Source organism: Eleutherodactylus coqui, chromosome 2 (assembly GCF_035609145.1).
Source record: "Eleutherodactylus coqui strain aEleCoq1 chromosome 2, aEleCoq1.hap1, whole genome shotgun sequence".
Lineage (NCBI taxonomy): Eukaryota > Metazoa > Chordata > Amphibia > Anura > Eleutherodactylidae > Eleutherodactylus > Eleutherodactylus coqui.
The window spans coordinates 127,021,597-127,038,465 of NC_089838.1; the positions used below are offsets into that span (position 1 = coordinate 127,021,597).

Genomic DNA, 16,869 nt, shown 5'->3' on the forward strand with positions numbered 1-16,869 from the left:
TTTTTTGCGCACCTATACTGCGCTAAAACAGTGTTCGTGTGAATGAGGCCTCAGACACTGTCAGCGCTCCTAAAAAGAAACGCTAAAACAGTGTTCGTGTGAATGAGGCCTCAGACACTGTCAGCGCTCCTAAAAAGAAACGCTAAAACAGCGTTCGTGTGAACGAGGCCTCAGACCCTGTCAGCGCTCCTAAAAAGAAACCTGTATTTTAGGTTATGATTTTTCCTTCTTCCCTTCATTTCACACTACACGGCATTTAACTTTTCCATTGAAATATTACCTTCTAAAAAAGGAGATCTGCAAATAATTGATGCTTCTGCCCGTTTTGCTCCATACATTTTCAGCGTCCCAGGGCATACAGAAGAGATGACTGTTGTCTCCTAGAGCAACTGTGCCCCACTTTTTGCCTGCTGTAACTTTTATACACGAGGCCCATTATGTACAAGTGGAAGTCGTGTCTTGAATTTCATGGATGTATATGCAATAGGGTTTGCACATGACTCAGCAACTAGTTGCATGACTGTGGTTACTTAGTGTATAACTGATAGAGATTAATGTTGAGAAATTACCGGGCATCGGGTGAAAAGGCTAAAATGTCTTCATTAGAGCAGAGACGTTAAGTCTTGACCAGGCCAGCTGTCTTACAGGGAGCTACAAATTCAATTTCTAGAGGTTTTGTATATAGAACTTTCTAATGATTATTAATATAAATCAGTTATCGCAATGTAATTTGGCCTGAAGAACAATATTACATCCTGTCTGTTTTGTATCATAACTATATGGATAGCGTAAACTAATTTCCTTTTTTGATTAAAAATTAATCAGGCTGAAACAAGAACAGTAGACTAAGCGGTGCATCCAACACTCCAGGCAGCACAAAGCACTTCTGGATTATGCTTGCTACATTTTATGGCCATTTGCATGAATATTATTTCATCTCCGTTCCCTTTCCTGTACGTTCCTGCTTTCTGCTGGCAACCGCTATTCAGACTTGCAAAACATTTTGGTAATGCGCTCCATTAAATGTGACTTCCATTTGTAATTAATTTTTTAGCATAACGATCCATTTTCTTTTTCCCTTTTTTGTATACAAAAAGTTCAGAAAGAAAGATATGACCATTGTTTTAGTGTAATTGTCCTAATAACACCTAATGATTTCCCCATTACCATGAAAGGATTCTTAGTACATGGTTGTCCAGCTAGGCCAGTCTGTTCATCTGTGTCGCCTAAACACGAGTTGATCCAGAGGGCAGCTGAGAACCCAACTAACAAACTTTTCATAGCGCTTATAATAATCAACAGATACCCATTAAATTAAAGAAAACAGGCAACTTCTAACATATCCGAGTGACATGTCTGTTTTAGATGGTAGAGCGCTAATTGCTAGAAAATTGGCAAATGCTCTCAGCTGAGCTCTGAGCCTCTTTGGCTCGAACAGCTTTTCTAGGATTGCAGAATGATCAGAAGTCTATAGCTCATATAGTATGAGCGCCACCTCCTCCAGACCCCTGCTAAACCTAATTTATGACTTCATCAGAGCGCAGTACTTTATTGATCCACTAAACTTATACTCAGCATTTACACGGCAGTTTTCACGCACGAGTTCCGTCAATATCACAATCGGACGGAACTTGCACGCGAGAAGTACACAATAATATCAATACGTTTATTCACGAGTGATTTTTCTCTCGGAGTGATGGTCCAAGATAGAAAAATCGCAACATGTCTTATTTTTGGGCGATTCTTTTTTAAGAATCGCCCATTATCTCCTATGGAAACAAGAGGAAAAAAAATCACGTTCCATTTGCACGTAAATGCGAGTTTCATGCAAGTGTAATGACCGATAGCACACTTGCCTGTGTGACTGCACCCCTATTACAATTTCTTTTGAAAAGTTTATCGGAGAACTAGGAGACTGCTGCATCTGAACAGTAACACATCATTCTGTTCTTTATTCTTTTTTTGTTTGTTTGTAGGGATGAGCGAGCGTACTCGGAAAAGCACTACTCGCTCGAGTAATTTGCTTTATCCAAGTATCGCTGTGCTCGTCCCTGAAGATTCGGGTGCCGGCACGGAGCGGGGAACTGCAGGGGAGAGCTGAAAGGAGTGGAGGGGAGATCTTTCTCTCCCTCTCTCCCGCCCGCTCTCCCCTGCTCCCCGCTGCGACTCACCTGTCAGCCGCAGCGGCACCCGAATCTTCAGGGACGAGCACAGCGATACTCGGATAAAGCAAATTACTCGAGCGAGTAGTGCTTTTCTGAGTACGCTCGCTCATCTCTTTGTTTGTTTTTGCTTGATTTTTGATAACTGGTGACTTAATGTTACTATGTCATAACAAATATTATATAACTATTACCATGCAAGTGGCTGCCATCAATAATTACTACAAATGAGAGAAACGTCATAAACCAGGATTGTCTATTACTAAAAAGTGTGGTACAACATTCTAGGTAGGCCACTATTGATTTGAATGGTCATGTACTTACAATGTCAGTGTTTCTCTGTTACTCTGTGGAGCACTTTCATTCTAGAAATCAGTGGCCTCAGATCACATATATTGAATAACTTTGACTAAATTCATTTAGGCCTCATTCACACAGATGACAGCGATATCGCTGCGAGAAAATTTCGCATTGGTGTTGTGTGCGATATCACTGTGTCTTCTCGTGGCGATATCGCGAGTTTGTAGCACTTTTTTGCCTGCCTCCAGGAAGCCCTGCCTCTGATTGGCTCAGCTGCGGCACTCAAGAACCAATCAGAGCCAACGCTTGATGAACCAATTACAGCCATTCACACTTAATTTCTAACGGATTTCATCTCTTCTGTTTTTTGCTGGTGAAAACCTGAGGAGATGTAGCTCAGCTGTCTGTGTTTTTCTGCAAAAGGCTGCGGCTAGCTATTCGCAGAAGGCTGCGACTGGCTTTCGCAGTCAGAGGATAGTGAAGAGGGGCATGGCTGAGCACCTGAGATGTATAGAGAAAATGGCTTTATTCATTGCTTAATTTTAATTGCACTAGTAGAAAAAAATGGGATGAATGGAGAGGAGAGCAGATCAAGGGAGAAATTGATGGTATTTTTTTTCGCATTTGTTCTGTGAATTTTTTATGTTCAGTGTTCTGTTAAGACCACAAATCTATTTTTACAGATAAGGATTTATTCGCCATCATGAAGGACAAAGTTTTACAAATAATTGTCTTGAACAGACATGATTGTAATTTCATAAAGAAATTGGCTTTCACACGAGATAGGACATAGGTTTTGTGGCATGTTGTTCCTTCTGTTGGGCCTCTGGTAAACTATGTGGTGGTAGAGGAATGCAGTGTGCATGCCTTTCTACCCAGGGTGGTTGATAGATTGGTATTGTTATTTGTAATATGAATACTAGCTATTCTTTCACATTTTCTATCTCCGTCAAAATTGAAGATTGATTGCGATTTCCAGACACTTGGACTCTTCTATAGAAGTTGGAACTAGAACTGAGAGCACACCATTTATTAATGGCATATTAATGTCTGGGTTGTGTTCCTGATTGCTTCACTTCATATGGATTTGTTTCATTCACAACTGTAAAATGTATTCATAATCTTTCAATTAATGTTTGTGTGATGTGTTCACGGTAGAGTTTCTTAGCATTATACCAGATTCACACAGTCATATGCGAGTTGCGCCAAGAAATTCATGCAGAGACTAGTCCATGTGCTGTCCATATTACATGTCCTATTGCCATTCGTGAAAACGGATGAAAACAGGACATGCAGTGATTTTCTTTTCTTCATGTTAATGGCCTCATAGAGTATAATGAGGCTGTGGCCTCTCCGCAGACAGCACATGGCTCGAAAATATGGCCGCGTGAATTGGCCCTTAGTCATCGTGCTGTTGTTTGCCATTATATCCATTCACAGGAAAGCAAGGATATGTATGCCATCGAAGTAGCACATTTAACAATTTTTTTTTTTTTCTCCTTTTGTCTTTTCTGCCTTTGTTAACTAAGATTGAGAAAACTATCCTGGATATTTTTAGCTTTAGTGCTCTTCACTCATGCCGTGAAAACCTTCAACAGGAACTGGGACTGGGAATCTGAATATACTTTGTTTATGTCTGCTTTAAAGGTACTGTATTATTCTGGCTATTTCTTTTAAATATGTTGTTGTACCCAGGACCAAAATAGACGGCTTCGTTGTAATTTTAGAACTACAGGCAATTGATTTCCCAGCATTTCCTCTCTGGTCTTGTAGAGAGGAAGCAAGATCCAGCAGTCACGAATACATGTAAAGGTTACAATATTTATGTCAGATATTTGTATTTATGCCCTCTGTTAGCACCGCAGCTCTGAGATTCCTGTTAAGCATACAGCTCTAAATGCCCATTTACATGGAACGATGATCGCTCAAAATTCGCTCAAACGATAGTTTGAGTGACAGTTTTGAGCGATCATCTTTGCATAACTCTAAGTAGCTAATTAGGTACTAAAGAGTTAATGCAGGCGGAGCGGGTTACCGCTGCGATAGCTGTGAGAACAAAGCAGCTGTTTTCTATATACAAACAGCTACATTGTTCTCGGCACTTTCAGCTGGTGTCCCGCTGAGAACTGCCAGCGGAATACCAGCTGAAGGAATGCTATCAGCATTACCCACTGAAATATCAGCATGCGGTGCTGATAAGAGTCATCAGCGATGAAAGAACAGTGCACAATGGCCGCTAGTTTAGACACAACGATTATCGTTTAAAAGACGGCTTTTGAGCAATAATCGTTGTGTGGAAATGGGTCTTAACATGGACCTAATTTTACAACCCATCAGTGGAAGAGCTTTCCTTCAACAAGATCCTTTTCCACTTTTGGCATAAGACTTACAGTGCTAACATAGGCTTTTCAGGAGGACAATTGAATAAAGCCTTTGTAGAAGTTGCTAATTGCAGTTATGTGATGATATATCCAAGTTGACTGGTTGGTGCGGCAAATATGTTAATAATTCAGCATGATGTTTCTTTGCTATGCGCACACATGATGTTTTCCTAAAAGATTTGTGTTGCATAATTACAGTTTTTGTAAAATTATTGTAATTTTTACAAATACCCAGCAAAATCCACTGTGGAAGTAACACTAAAACGCCAACTGGGAACATGGCAGTACAGGCAGCCAGCAACTTCAGAAATTAAATAAGGCCTTTTATTGTGTGCTCGGAGAGGAAAATAACACATTTTACTTAACCCCTTAGTGACCGGGCTTTTTTGCTTTTTTTCATTTTTGTTTTTTCCTACTCCCTTTTTAAACAATCGTAGCTCCTTTATTTATCCATCAATGTCGCTGTATGTGGGCTTGTTTTTTGCGGGATGAGTTGTATTTTTCAATGGCACTATTTATTGTACCATATAATGTACTGAAAAACTTTTTAAAAATTCTAAGCGGAGAGAAATGGAAAAAAAACCGACATTCCACCATCTTTCGGTGCGTCCTGTTTCTACGGTGCACAAACTGCAACAAAAATGACCTGATATTTTTATTCTATCGGTCCGTACGATTACTACGATACCAAACTTATATAGTATTGTTTTTGCTGTAGTACTTGTATTTTTTTTTTAAGATATTTAATTTTTTTCAATTATTTTCTGCGGTCATTTTGTGCGCGCGATAACTTTTTTATTTTTCCATCGACGTAGTTGAGCAAGGGCTCATTTTTTGCGGGATGTCCTGTAGTTTCCGATAGTATCAATTTGGAATACATAAGGCTTTTTATTGTGTTTTTTCTGGGAGACAGGGTAACTAAAAAAAATGTATTTCTGGCGTTCTTTATTTTTTTTTTTTCGGACGACATTCACCGTGCAGAAAAAATAATGCACTACTTTCATAGACCGGACTTTTACGGACGCGGCGATATCAAATACATATTTTTATTTTAGGATTTAGATTTTTTAATAATAGATATGGCAAAAGGGGGGTGATTTAAACTTTTATAACTTTTTTTTTTTTTTACAATTTAAAAAACTTTATTGATCTTTTTTTTTTACTTTACTTTGAAGTCCCCCTGGGGGACTTTAACATGCGATGCTTTGATCGCTCCTGCAGTATGACGTAATGCTATAGCATTACGTCATACTGCTTTTTTGCAGGCAGTCTTTCAAGCCACCCTGTGTGGATGGCTTGATAGGCAGTCTGCTAAGGCAGCCCTGGGGCCAGTCATTAGGCCCCCGGCTGCCATGACACCTGCACGGATCCCTCTATCTCACCGCGAGTGGGCCGTGCGGGACCCCCAAACGGCGTTCGGGGGATTTATATGCCGCTGTCAGAATTGCCCGCGGGTGTCAGCTGTAATAAACAGCGGATGCCCGCGCTGTATGGAGGGAGATAGCGCCGCTACCTCCCTCCATACACGTCCTGCAGCTGCAGGACGTAAAAACACTATGGCCCGGTCGTTATGGGGTTATAAATGATTTGGGCAAAATAATTCCTCTCTCAACTGTCCACAGAATAGGTGATACATCGCTGGGGTTTAACTGCTGGAAACTCCACAGATCATGAGAATGGTGCTTAATTATGCTTTCTTAATTTTTTTTCCCGAAAGGTGAATAAAAACAATGCTAAACTTTGGAATAATGTTGGCCATGCTCTGGAGAACGAAAGGAATTATGCAAAAGCCTTGAGGTTCTTTAAGCAAGCTACACATGTACAGCCAGGTAAAGCTGTGTTTTTACATTTCGCTTTTCACGATTTTCATTTTTTTTATAGTTACCCTTAATACCGTTTAGGCTACATTCACACGGGCAAACGTAATATTAAGTCAAAATCTCTTCACATCGCCATGAAAAACGCACAATGGCCAGCGCGATATCTGCTCGCCCCTATGAATGTAGCCACAAAGGCACGTAATCACTGAGCCTTCCATAAGGCCTTCAGCTCCTCATCATATCATATGTTCTGTTTAGGATTTGCAAAGATAAAGCTGTAATGTGTGTTACCTTTCAGATGACATAGGGGCTCATATGAATGTTGGAAGGACATACAAGAATCTCAACAAAAGCAGAGAAGCTGAAGAATCCTATTTAATTGCAAAGTCGCTTATGCCACAGGTAGATATTCTTCACTACATTTTCGGTAGTCACAGACACTTCTAGCTATTACAATGGTGAAAAGTACCCATATGTGAAACTGTTAGTGCTGCATCTATTCTTCTAACATAACTGATTAATGTGTATATTTTAATTTCTTTTCTCTGACCTGTAAAAATATAATATCAAACATTTCACCTGTCGCTGCTTTTGTTCTGTAATACAAATAACAATGTCTCTCAACTTCTGTCCCCAAGTATCTGCCGACTGGTCAGGTTTTTAGAATTTCATGAGGGCTCCGTCACACTTGCGAAAAAAACGTGATATTTTCTCGCAATGCTGGAGCGATTGAAAACGCATGATTATGAAACCAATGATTTTCAATGGTTTCTTTCTCATTTGCGATGTTTTCACCCCTGCAATGCTGCGTGAAAAAAGTCACAGCATGTTCTTTCTTTTTGCAATATCACCCATTGTTTTCAATGGGGCCAGCCGTAGCACCACCAGCCCTATTGAAAGCAATGGGAGTATATCGCGATCCCCTACTGCGGCTGTGACAGCCACGCAGGGGGATCCCATCAGCCCTGCAGGGATGCGAGGCTGTCTCATCCAGGGCCTTCCACGTGTTTTCAATGGGGCCAGAGGCTGTGATAAGCCACGGCGGGGATGAAAGGAACCCCCGCAGTGATGTAAGGCTGTTTCTATGTAAAAATGCCATGCATCTAGGGGTTTTCAGAGGGATTGCTATGGCGATATCGGGCTGTGAATTACGTCATCGCCATTGTGAGCGCTGAGTATTGCACAGGTGATATAATTATCAGTGCCTTAGAAACTACTGCAGGTGTTCTCTCATTAGGATATCTTAAAATTCCTAACCTGTTTGGGGTACTTGAGTACTGGATTGGAGAAACACTGTTATACAGCATGTCATAATAAACCTATAATATGCAATGAGAAAAGTCTAAAGTGTCATGAAAACTGCACATTAGATAAAAACTAGCTTGATGGTTGCGTGCAAATATTGGACCTAATGGAGGTCTGCTGAAAAAGTGGTTAGTCCTCATCTGCCTGTGTATGGCTATAGCACTGATAATGGAGCATGTCTGATAACTTGCTTCAGTTAGTGAAAAGGTAGCACACATTGTGGCACTTCAGTCTGATTTGTAACAACCAGCTCGGTCTAGCGTGTTTGGAAGTGGGTTCATCCATGTGAGCAAACCACATGACGGATCGTAAGGGTCACTTTAGCTGTAAATTATCCAATACACACATAGGCCTCCTGCAGATGGCCAGGTCAGATCCCGCTGCAAGAATTCTCGCAGTGGGATCCGACCTGTGCCCCTGTAGTGACTACTGCGGCTCACCTGCTCCCGGCGTCTCCCCTCGCTCTATTTGCCGGCTGTCGCCCAGCGGTCGCATGCACAAAGCCAAGCCGGATCGTCAGCTGTTACTTTTCTGTGTGGGGCTCGCACAGAAATAGGACATGCCGCGATTTGTTTTCCGTGCGTGTTTTCACGCGGTTAAATCGCATGCAATCCTATGGCAGCGGGCACGGACAGAAATTCTGTGGGAAATCCCGCGGCGGAATTTCCGCCCGTGTGCAGGGGGCCTAAGTAGCGTACGTATTACTATCCACCAGCCTTTTATTCACAGGTAGGCCGATTAGTTATCTGACACATAGATGTATATAGTATCATGAGTATATGTTTTGTGTGTGAGGTTTTCCACAGCACAGTCTCTAACTATGAAAAGGCCTAATAAAAAGGCTTCACCAGTAATTGCAGTAAAGTTATGAAGTGTCGATTATAACACAATAACTTGGCAGACTAGTTATTATGCAATTATGTGTTTTTTAGGAATGTCTGTTTGTTTTTTGTCCGTGTGAATATTTTGTGTCTGTGTACTGTAGCAGAACCTCAAAACAGGATGCTTCAGTCTAAGTGAAACAACTTTATATTCCACAGGACAGTGGTTTTTGTGTGTTTTTTTTCTTTCTTTGTAGATACCTCTCCAACTCTGTCAGTTGTCTAACGAACTACCATCATAAAAATTAACATAGTTCTAACTACAAATATAAAAAGCTTAGTTTAAAAATGCAACTGTGTCTTCTTAGCAAATATAATACTAAACTGGAAGAGGAAATGGAATGTTAGATGAATAGTCACATTGTAAGTAAATTGTGCTTGAAATTGTCAGTAAAGAGGAGCATGTCCGCTCACAGACAAAACTGGCTGCGTACTTTTTACAGTGTGTTCTTCACGGATTGCAGCATTCCGTGTCATTGAATGACATTTCACTGCCAGCCTACATAACTAGTATTTGATTCTTAAACTAAACCTCACCGATTGTGGGCAAATCAGGGAGGTCGGGGACTAGAAATAAAAATTAAAAAATGCTCTGGAACCAGTGAAGAGCCAACTGTAAAGGTATGCAGCCAGTTTCACTTGTGAAAGGACATAACGGGTCCTCTTCAAATAGTACTTACTAAAGAAAGGATGCGATAGTCAATGGGGCGGTGGCTGCAAACCTACACAGCTAGCCCCATCGCTATGCAGATGATGGATTCTCTTTAAGAATCTAGCAGTACGTTTAGTTTTTTGTTACTTGTACACCTGCATGTTTTGTTGCACACCTTTTAATTTTTTTTACAATTGTCAGTACCTATTATTTACTTGTATTTTTGTTCTCTTTTCATTTTAATTTTATAAGGTAATTCCTGGAAAGAGATATGCTGCTCGTGTTGCACCAAATCACCTGAATGTTTACATAAATCTTGCAAACTTAATCCGAGCAAATGAATCGCGACTTGAGGAAGCCGATCAATTGTACAGACAAGCTATAAGTATGAGACCAGACTTCAAACAAGCATACATTAGCAGGTATTTGGGTGATGTGATATGCTTGATTCAATCTTGTTTTGTAACATATGGCTTAACAAATATGAATTAATCAGTCCTTAATCCTTGGTGACCGCTGATATAGCTTGTATCAGCGGTTTATGTATGAATAGAGATTGCGCGGTGATCTTTTGTCATACATCACGGGCATCGGCTGTTTCTTACAGTCAACACCCGCTGGCAACAGCTCCGATCAGCCATGTGACTGATTGGGGCCATTAACCCTTTAAATGCCACTGTCAATTCTGGCAGCGGCAGTTAAATTCCTCAACGATGTTAGGGTGTCCCAAATGGGCCCCCCACGATGAGATAGCAGGGAGCCATGTGGGCGTCATGGTAGCCGGAGGCCTTCTGAAAGTCCCCAGGGCTGTCATGACAGAATGCCTATCAAGCCGTTCCCGTGCCTTGATGGATTGACTGCCCGATCGCAGTAGGCTGTAAAAATGAGATCAATAAAGTTTTACTAATTATTAAAAATAACAATAAATAATGATAAAGTAAAAAAAAACCTATTTATAATATAAAAAAATCTAAAACGTAAAACAAAAATACATATTTGGTATCGGAATTTCAGTAAAAGCCTGATCTAACAATGTAACGCATTATTAACCCCGACACGGTAAACGCAATAAAAAGCGATCAAAAAGTCATATGTATTCCACAATGGTATCAACTACAGGACGTCCTGGAAAAAAGGAGCCCTCGCACAACTATGTCGATGGAAAAATAAAATAGCTATTGTATGCAGAAGATGGCGGCAGAAATTTAACTTTTTTTTTTAAATTAAATATCTTTTTTTTTTAAAAACGATATAAATTTGTATTATTGTAGTAATTGTACTGACCCAGGTGGGCTGTCCAAGGCAGCGGGTGGTCGGAGTTCATCTGACTGTTCGTACACGTTGTGTTGAGGTTGCTTATGTTCTTGCCGCGGTTTAAGCTCTTACTGCAGATCTTAAAGATGACCACTGTTGTCCTCACGTTACAGCTTGTTGTCTTACTTTTTTCATAGGGGAGAGTTACTTTTGAAAATGAATAAACCTTTAGAAGCTAAAGAAGCTTATCTGAGAGCTCTAGAACTTGATGGAATGAATGCAGACTTATGGTACAATCTTGCAATCGTTTATATTGAACTGAAGGATCCAAATGAAGCCTTGAGACACTTTAATCAAGCTCTTGAACTGAATCGCCGGCATAAGCTTGCATTGTTTAACTCTGCTCTACTCATGCAAGAATCCGGTAAGTTTCTAGACTACCTGAAATTCTAAAAAAATTCAAATGCTTCTGTAGCCAGTTTAGGGCTTCAAGTATTCAACTGACTTTTAAATTATTTCTCCTATTGAATACATGTGTAGAAAGATAAGTTAAAGCAAAATGCCTTTAGTCTTGCCCAATTAGCCGTAAAAATCCATACTAGAATGAAGCGGCTTTTTTTTTGTGAACCCTTTTATGAGTGTTTTAATTTGAGGCAATATCCAAATATATTATGCAAGAATATAACAGATCCGAGTTTTTATGTTATGCGTTTATAATTCTTTTTTCCTCCAGTTATTCTACCTTAGAAATAACATGCAGTAAATCTGATTTTAATTTTTGCAGCTTACTTTTTAAGCCAATGTTTGTACTCTTTTGAACGACATAGGTTTTTCATTTTAGTAGTATATTATAAAGCTTTTATAAAATTCTTTTACAGATTGATCTAGACCACAGGTGATTTCAACTCAATACTCTGTGTGTACTTAAATGGGTATTCTGGTGATTCAAAGTGAATTTTACCGTATATACTCGAGTATTAGCCGACCCGAGTATAAGCCGAGTCAATAAGTTTTACCACTAAAAAACTGGTAAAACTTATCAACTCGAGTATAAGCCTAGCTATATGCGGGTATATACTAGGTTAAAAAAAAACCTTCTTTACTCACCTCCCAGCTGGCGTCTGTGTCCCTGGCGGTGTGTCAAGCTGCTTCTGACTTCTCCCTGACTCTGTTTTGAATTTCCCCGTCGTCAGCGCTGTGTGAGGAAGCGCTATGATTGGATCGAGCGCCAGCCAATCACAGCCGGCGCACGATAAACCAATCACAGCCATTCAGTGATGTCATTCACTGAATTGCTGTGAATGATCGAGCGCCAGCTGTGATTGGCTGGCGCTCAATCCAATCACAGCGCTTCCTCACACAGCACTGATGGCGGAATTCAATACAGAGCCAGGGAGATGACAGCGGGGAGAAGTCTGAAGCAGCTTGCCACACCGCTGGGAAGAGCATCACGCCGGGGACACAGACGCCGGCTGGGAGGTGAGTATTGATTTTTAACCTCACTCGAGTATACGCTGAGGGCGGCCTTTTTCAGCCCAACAAAAGAGCTGAAAAACACTGCTTATACTTGAGTATATACGGTATATGCTTCATAAGGTGATGACATGTAATTTTGCTATATAATGGTAGAACTTATTTTACAAAGCTGCAGAGATATTGCTTTACCAGCGGTCTCCACTCCTGCTTAGTTCTCAATTGGTAACCAACGACCTGTATATACAGCTATCTTACTGGTCAGGCATGCTCAGTGCCTTCAAATTCTGTAATGACAACACAGTTTGTACAGTTGTAAATGCAAACTCATCAGTAACTGGCAATGGGAAATGTAGCTTTTGCTCTCCTCAGCACCCATTTTAAATAACAATGTGGAGATTTGAAGTTGGCTTGAAATCAGTTTGATTTAAATTTAGGTTTAAAATAATGGCAATGAGTGGAAATGTTAGGGAAATTTTGCCCAGTCTCCAGAATCCCCTTTTATATTCTTTTTTTGAAGTTTAATTGAAACCCTAACTTAATCTTTAATTTCACCTCTTTAGAGATTGTGTGAATATGTCTGTGTAATAGCTTTTTTCTTAAAAAAAAAAAAGAAAAATGTGTTGTTTTTTTTTTGTTTTTTTTTTTGTTTTCTTTTTGAGGCAATCCCAAATTACGACCAGAAGCTAAGAAGAGACTTTTGACTTACGTTGAGGAAGAGCCACAAGATGCAAATGGGTATTTTAATTTGGGAATGTTGGCTATGGATGAGAAGAAGGATTTAGAAGCTGAAAAGTGGATGAAAAAAGCAATAAAGTTACAGCATGGTTTCCGAAGTGCTCTCTTCAACCTGGCCCTTCTCTACTCTCAGACAGGCAGGGAATTGGATGCATTACCAATCTTGGAGGAGCTTCTTCGTTACTTCCCTGACCATATTAAAGGCCTTATCCTCAAAGGAGACATCCTTATGAATCAAAAGAAAGACACTAAAGGAGCCAAGAAATGTTTTGAAAAAATTCTAGAAATGGATCCCAATAATGTACAGGGAAAACATAACCTTTGTGTGGTTTATTTTGAAGAGCGAGATCTTTTGAGAGCCGAAAGGTGCCTTGTTGAAACGCTGGCCTTAGCCCCTCATGAGGAATATATTCAGCGACATCTAAGCATAGTACGCAGTAAAATTATGTCACTGAATGCTGCTGGGCACACTTTGGGTGTCCAGTCAATGTCTGAAGGACAAAGTCAAGGGAAAAAAAAAACTCCGTTTGAAAAATTGAAAGAAGAAAATGATATACCAAAAATGAATACACCCACAAAAACGAAAAACAAAGTACAAGTAAAGACTAAGAGTCAGCAAGAGAAAAACACTGAGAAACAAGTTAAACAAAAATCCACAAAAGAAATCAAAGACATTGAAAATAAAAGAGTTGCTGCTTTGAAACGCTTAGAGGAGATAGAGCGTATACTAAGTGGAGAGTAAGCTGAAGAACAGCTGTCGGACTAAAATAGGGTGTGTGAAAACTTTATTTTTCATGTATTATACACTGCAGAGCCATGAGCACATCTGGGTGAACATGAAAGCAAGTAGGTATTCAACACTACTGAACAAAATTACGAAAGAATACCTTGTCTACTCCAAATTCGGTTTTATATTTTACAACACGAAAGCACGGTATACTTTTTGTACTTGTGTAAAAAAAGAAAAATTGTTTTGTGTATTTTCTCATTACTATCATCAATTACTAATAGAGATGTATATATGAAGTGTGTGATGTTACATAATGAGGCTTTACAGCAGGGCTGTTGCACTGATATATCGTATGGACTATTGGCTCCAAGGCTATTGACTTATGTTTTAAGGGAGTTTTACCACAATCAAGACATTTTATCTTACTTATGCTTTATCTCCTTAATTGTCTGGGATATTGATAACCTCTTGAGTATTTGTGTTTACAACAGCATAGTGCTTTATGTTCGTACATGTTAAGCATCGACGTGTCCCCTTATCTGCATTGAAGTCCTTAGGTCCCAGTATCACAAAGGCAGTATTATGATTCAAAGCTGTCTGAGTGTTACTTAATGAAAGGTACTGTACCCCATAAAAAGAGGTCTATCCAGGTAGTCCTTAAAAAGCTTTTGCCATCAGATGCATAATCTTTCAGATTGCTACACCCAGGCAAACAGTTGATCACCCTGAATCATGCACCCATCAAACTGCTGATTTTTCTGAAGGAAACCACAACCAACCAGACCTCTTCGCTACAGTATTGCAGGACGGCCATTCACATAAATTTCCTCCTTCTAATACAAGGACTGCTCAAAGTCAGGCGGAATCGAAAGCTTGTCTGTAAGAAGGGGATCCCAGTGTTCATGTGCCCTAATAGGTTGTATAAAAAAGGATTGTGATGTTGGCACAACCCCTTTGTGAAGCACAATTCTGGTCATCTCATGTCTTTTCGCTAATGGTAATACCATTGTAGGACACCAGTGGTGATTGTATAGTCAAAAGAAGTTAAAGGAGATGTCCCGCGCCGAAACGGGTTTTTTTTTTTTTAAACCCCCCCCCCGTTCGGCGCGAGACAACCCCGATGCAGGGGTTAAAAAAACCACCCGCACAGCGCTTACCTGAATCCCGGCGCTCCGGTGACTTCTCTACTCACCGCTGAAGATGGCCTCTTCCTCCGTGGACCGCAGCTCTTCTGTGCGGTCCACTGCCGATTCCAGCCTCCTGATTGGCTGGAATCGGCACGTGACGGGGCGGAGCTACACGGAGCTACACGGAGCCCCATAGAGAACAGCAGAAGACCCGGACTGCGCAAGCGCGGCTAATTTGGCCATCGGAGGCCAAAAATTAGTCGGCACCATGGAGACCAGGACGCTAGCAACGGAGCAGGTAAGTAAAAAACTTTTTATAACTTCTGTATGGCTCATAATTAATGCACAATGTATATTACAAAGTGCATTATTATGGCCATACAGAAGTGTATAACCCCACTTGCTGCCTCGGGACATCTCCTTTAACTAATTTTTAAGTTAAGCATGACAAATGAGGTGTTCCCACCTGCTTTAAAAATATTTTAGTCCTCAGCAAAGCTTAGTCTTTGTGTGATCGTGACCCTGTTAACTGAAGCTTTCTGTGACAGAAAGTGACAACTATGAATTTTCAGACTTAGATCATTTGAACATTTAAAGGGAACTTCCATTTTCAACCCAAAAGCAGGTAATTGCTGTAAATGACAAAACAAGCATTACTTACCCGTTAGATTCAACAGCACCTTACTTGGCATTCCCTGGTGGACTATCTTTACCTGTGTGCATGGATGACATCATGTCAACGATATGTAACCACTGCAGTCAATCACTGACCTCAACGGTCACATGTTGTCAACATGACATGCAAGTTGCAGCTAGATAAACAAAGCCTGCTGGAGATGAGTGGAGCTGCAGTGCTGAATCTAAAAGGAAAGGCTTGTTTTATGTAATTCGCCACCATTGTCCAGTTTGGGGCTGAAAACTGACAATACCCTGAACACAAATAGGTATATGTAGATGGGTTGTGCCTTAACATTACTTAGGAATACTGTTAAAAAATAAATAACCCTACCCACTCCCACATTTAAAAACGGGAAAAGGGTCAGATCCTATTTAGTTAGACATATTGTAGCCATGTTTAACTGTTTCTACAGCTAGTGTAACACTTGTTCCACTGAACGCAACTTGTAGCACCATAAGCAAACTATGGTCCTGGAAGCTTGGTTCATGTGCTGCATCTGGACTATGAACAGTTAAATAGAGATATGATCCCCCCCATCTAAATGAGGAAGAAGCATGGCCACAACTGTTGACGGGGCCTATTGCCACACTCAGTTGGATACGGACTAACAAACTGGGAGCTTGTAGAGAAGGAGTCCGAAGTAGCTTGAAGGGGTCTAATTTCTTTGTATAATACAGTATATCAACCTTTCCATGTAAGCAACTTTGTGTACATTCAAGGTTCTCATTAGACAATTACATTTATTCATCAATAAGGTGAAACCTAGCCATTTCATTGCCGTAATTACACACTTTGTTAATTTTTTTATTTTTCTGTGTAAGATAAGGTAATCCTACATAAAGGCCCTCGGTATTTATTCTTTAATAAACATGATCTGTTTGTCATTTCTGATAAGTTTGTGTCAAGATTGATTGATTTTTTTTTTTTAGAGCTGAAAAACCAATGCCTACATGTGGCAATGAAATGAATGTTTGTGTCGTTCTCCGCTATTTAACTTGTCGGATTTGCAGTTTGTTCTCCAGAGATGCTGTTCCATCCGTAGCTGGGAGAAATAAGTTGTAGCTATTCATAATAGTATTGATGAGGTTTGTTATGGTATTGATGGTAAGAGAGGTTTGTTTCTCTATTCTCTGCCTGGAATGGTACAAAGGGAGAAAGCACTTCTACCCTGAGGTATGAAGGTGACCTTTCACACATAAGAATATTTCACAAGATTCTGCAAAATTTTCCACAATCAAAATTCACATATCTAAATGTACGCGTAGTTTTTGATGCAGAATCGCTTGCTGAATTAGGCTATATTCAAATCTGTATGTTATACATGTGGATTTTGGTGCAGGTTTTCCCATACGACAGAATATTCCACA

At 40.2% G+C, this 16,869-nt stretch overlaps 1 protein-coding gene across 1 annotated transcript in view; it reads left to right on the forward strand.

Annotated features, from left to right (window-relative positions):
• The window catches only part of TMTC3 (transmembrane O-mannosyltransferase targeting cadherins 3), a 56,480-nt gene extending 42,592 nt beyond the window's left edge, over window positions 1-13,888 (forward strand). Inside the window, exons 9-14 of the mRNA XM_066591496.1 lie at window positions 3,992-4,109; window positions 6,561-6,672; window positions 6,962-7,065; window positions 9,754-9,923; window positions 10,953-11,179; window positions 12,891-13,888. Of these exons, the coding sequence (XP_066447593.1) occupies window positions 3,992-4,109; window positions 6,561-6,672; window positions 6,962-7,065; window positions 9,754-9,923; window positions 10,953-11,179; window positions 12,891-13,708 (1,549 nt within the window). The 3' untranslated portion in view covers window positions 13,709-13,888. The remainder of the gene's footprint in view (window positions 1-3,991; window positions 4,110-6,560; window positions 6,673-6,961; window positions 7,066-9,753; window positions 9,924-10,952; window positions 11,180-12,890) is intronic.
• The last annotated feature ends 2,981 nt before the right edge of the window (window positions 13,889-16,869 follow it).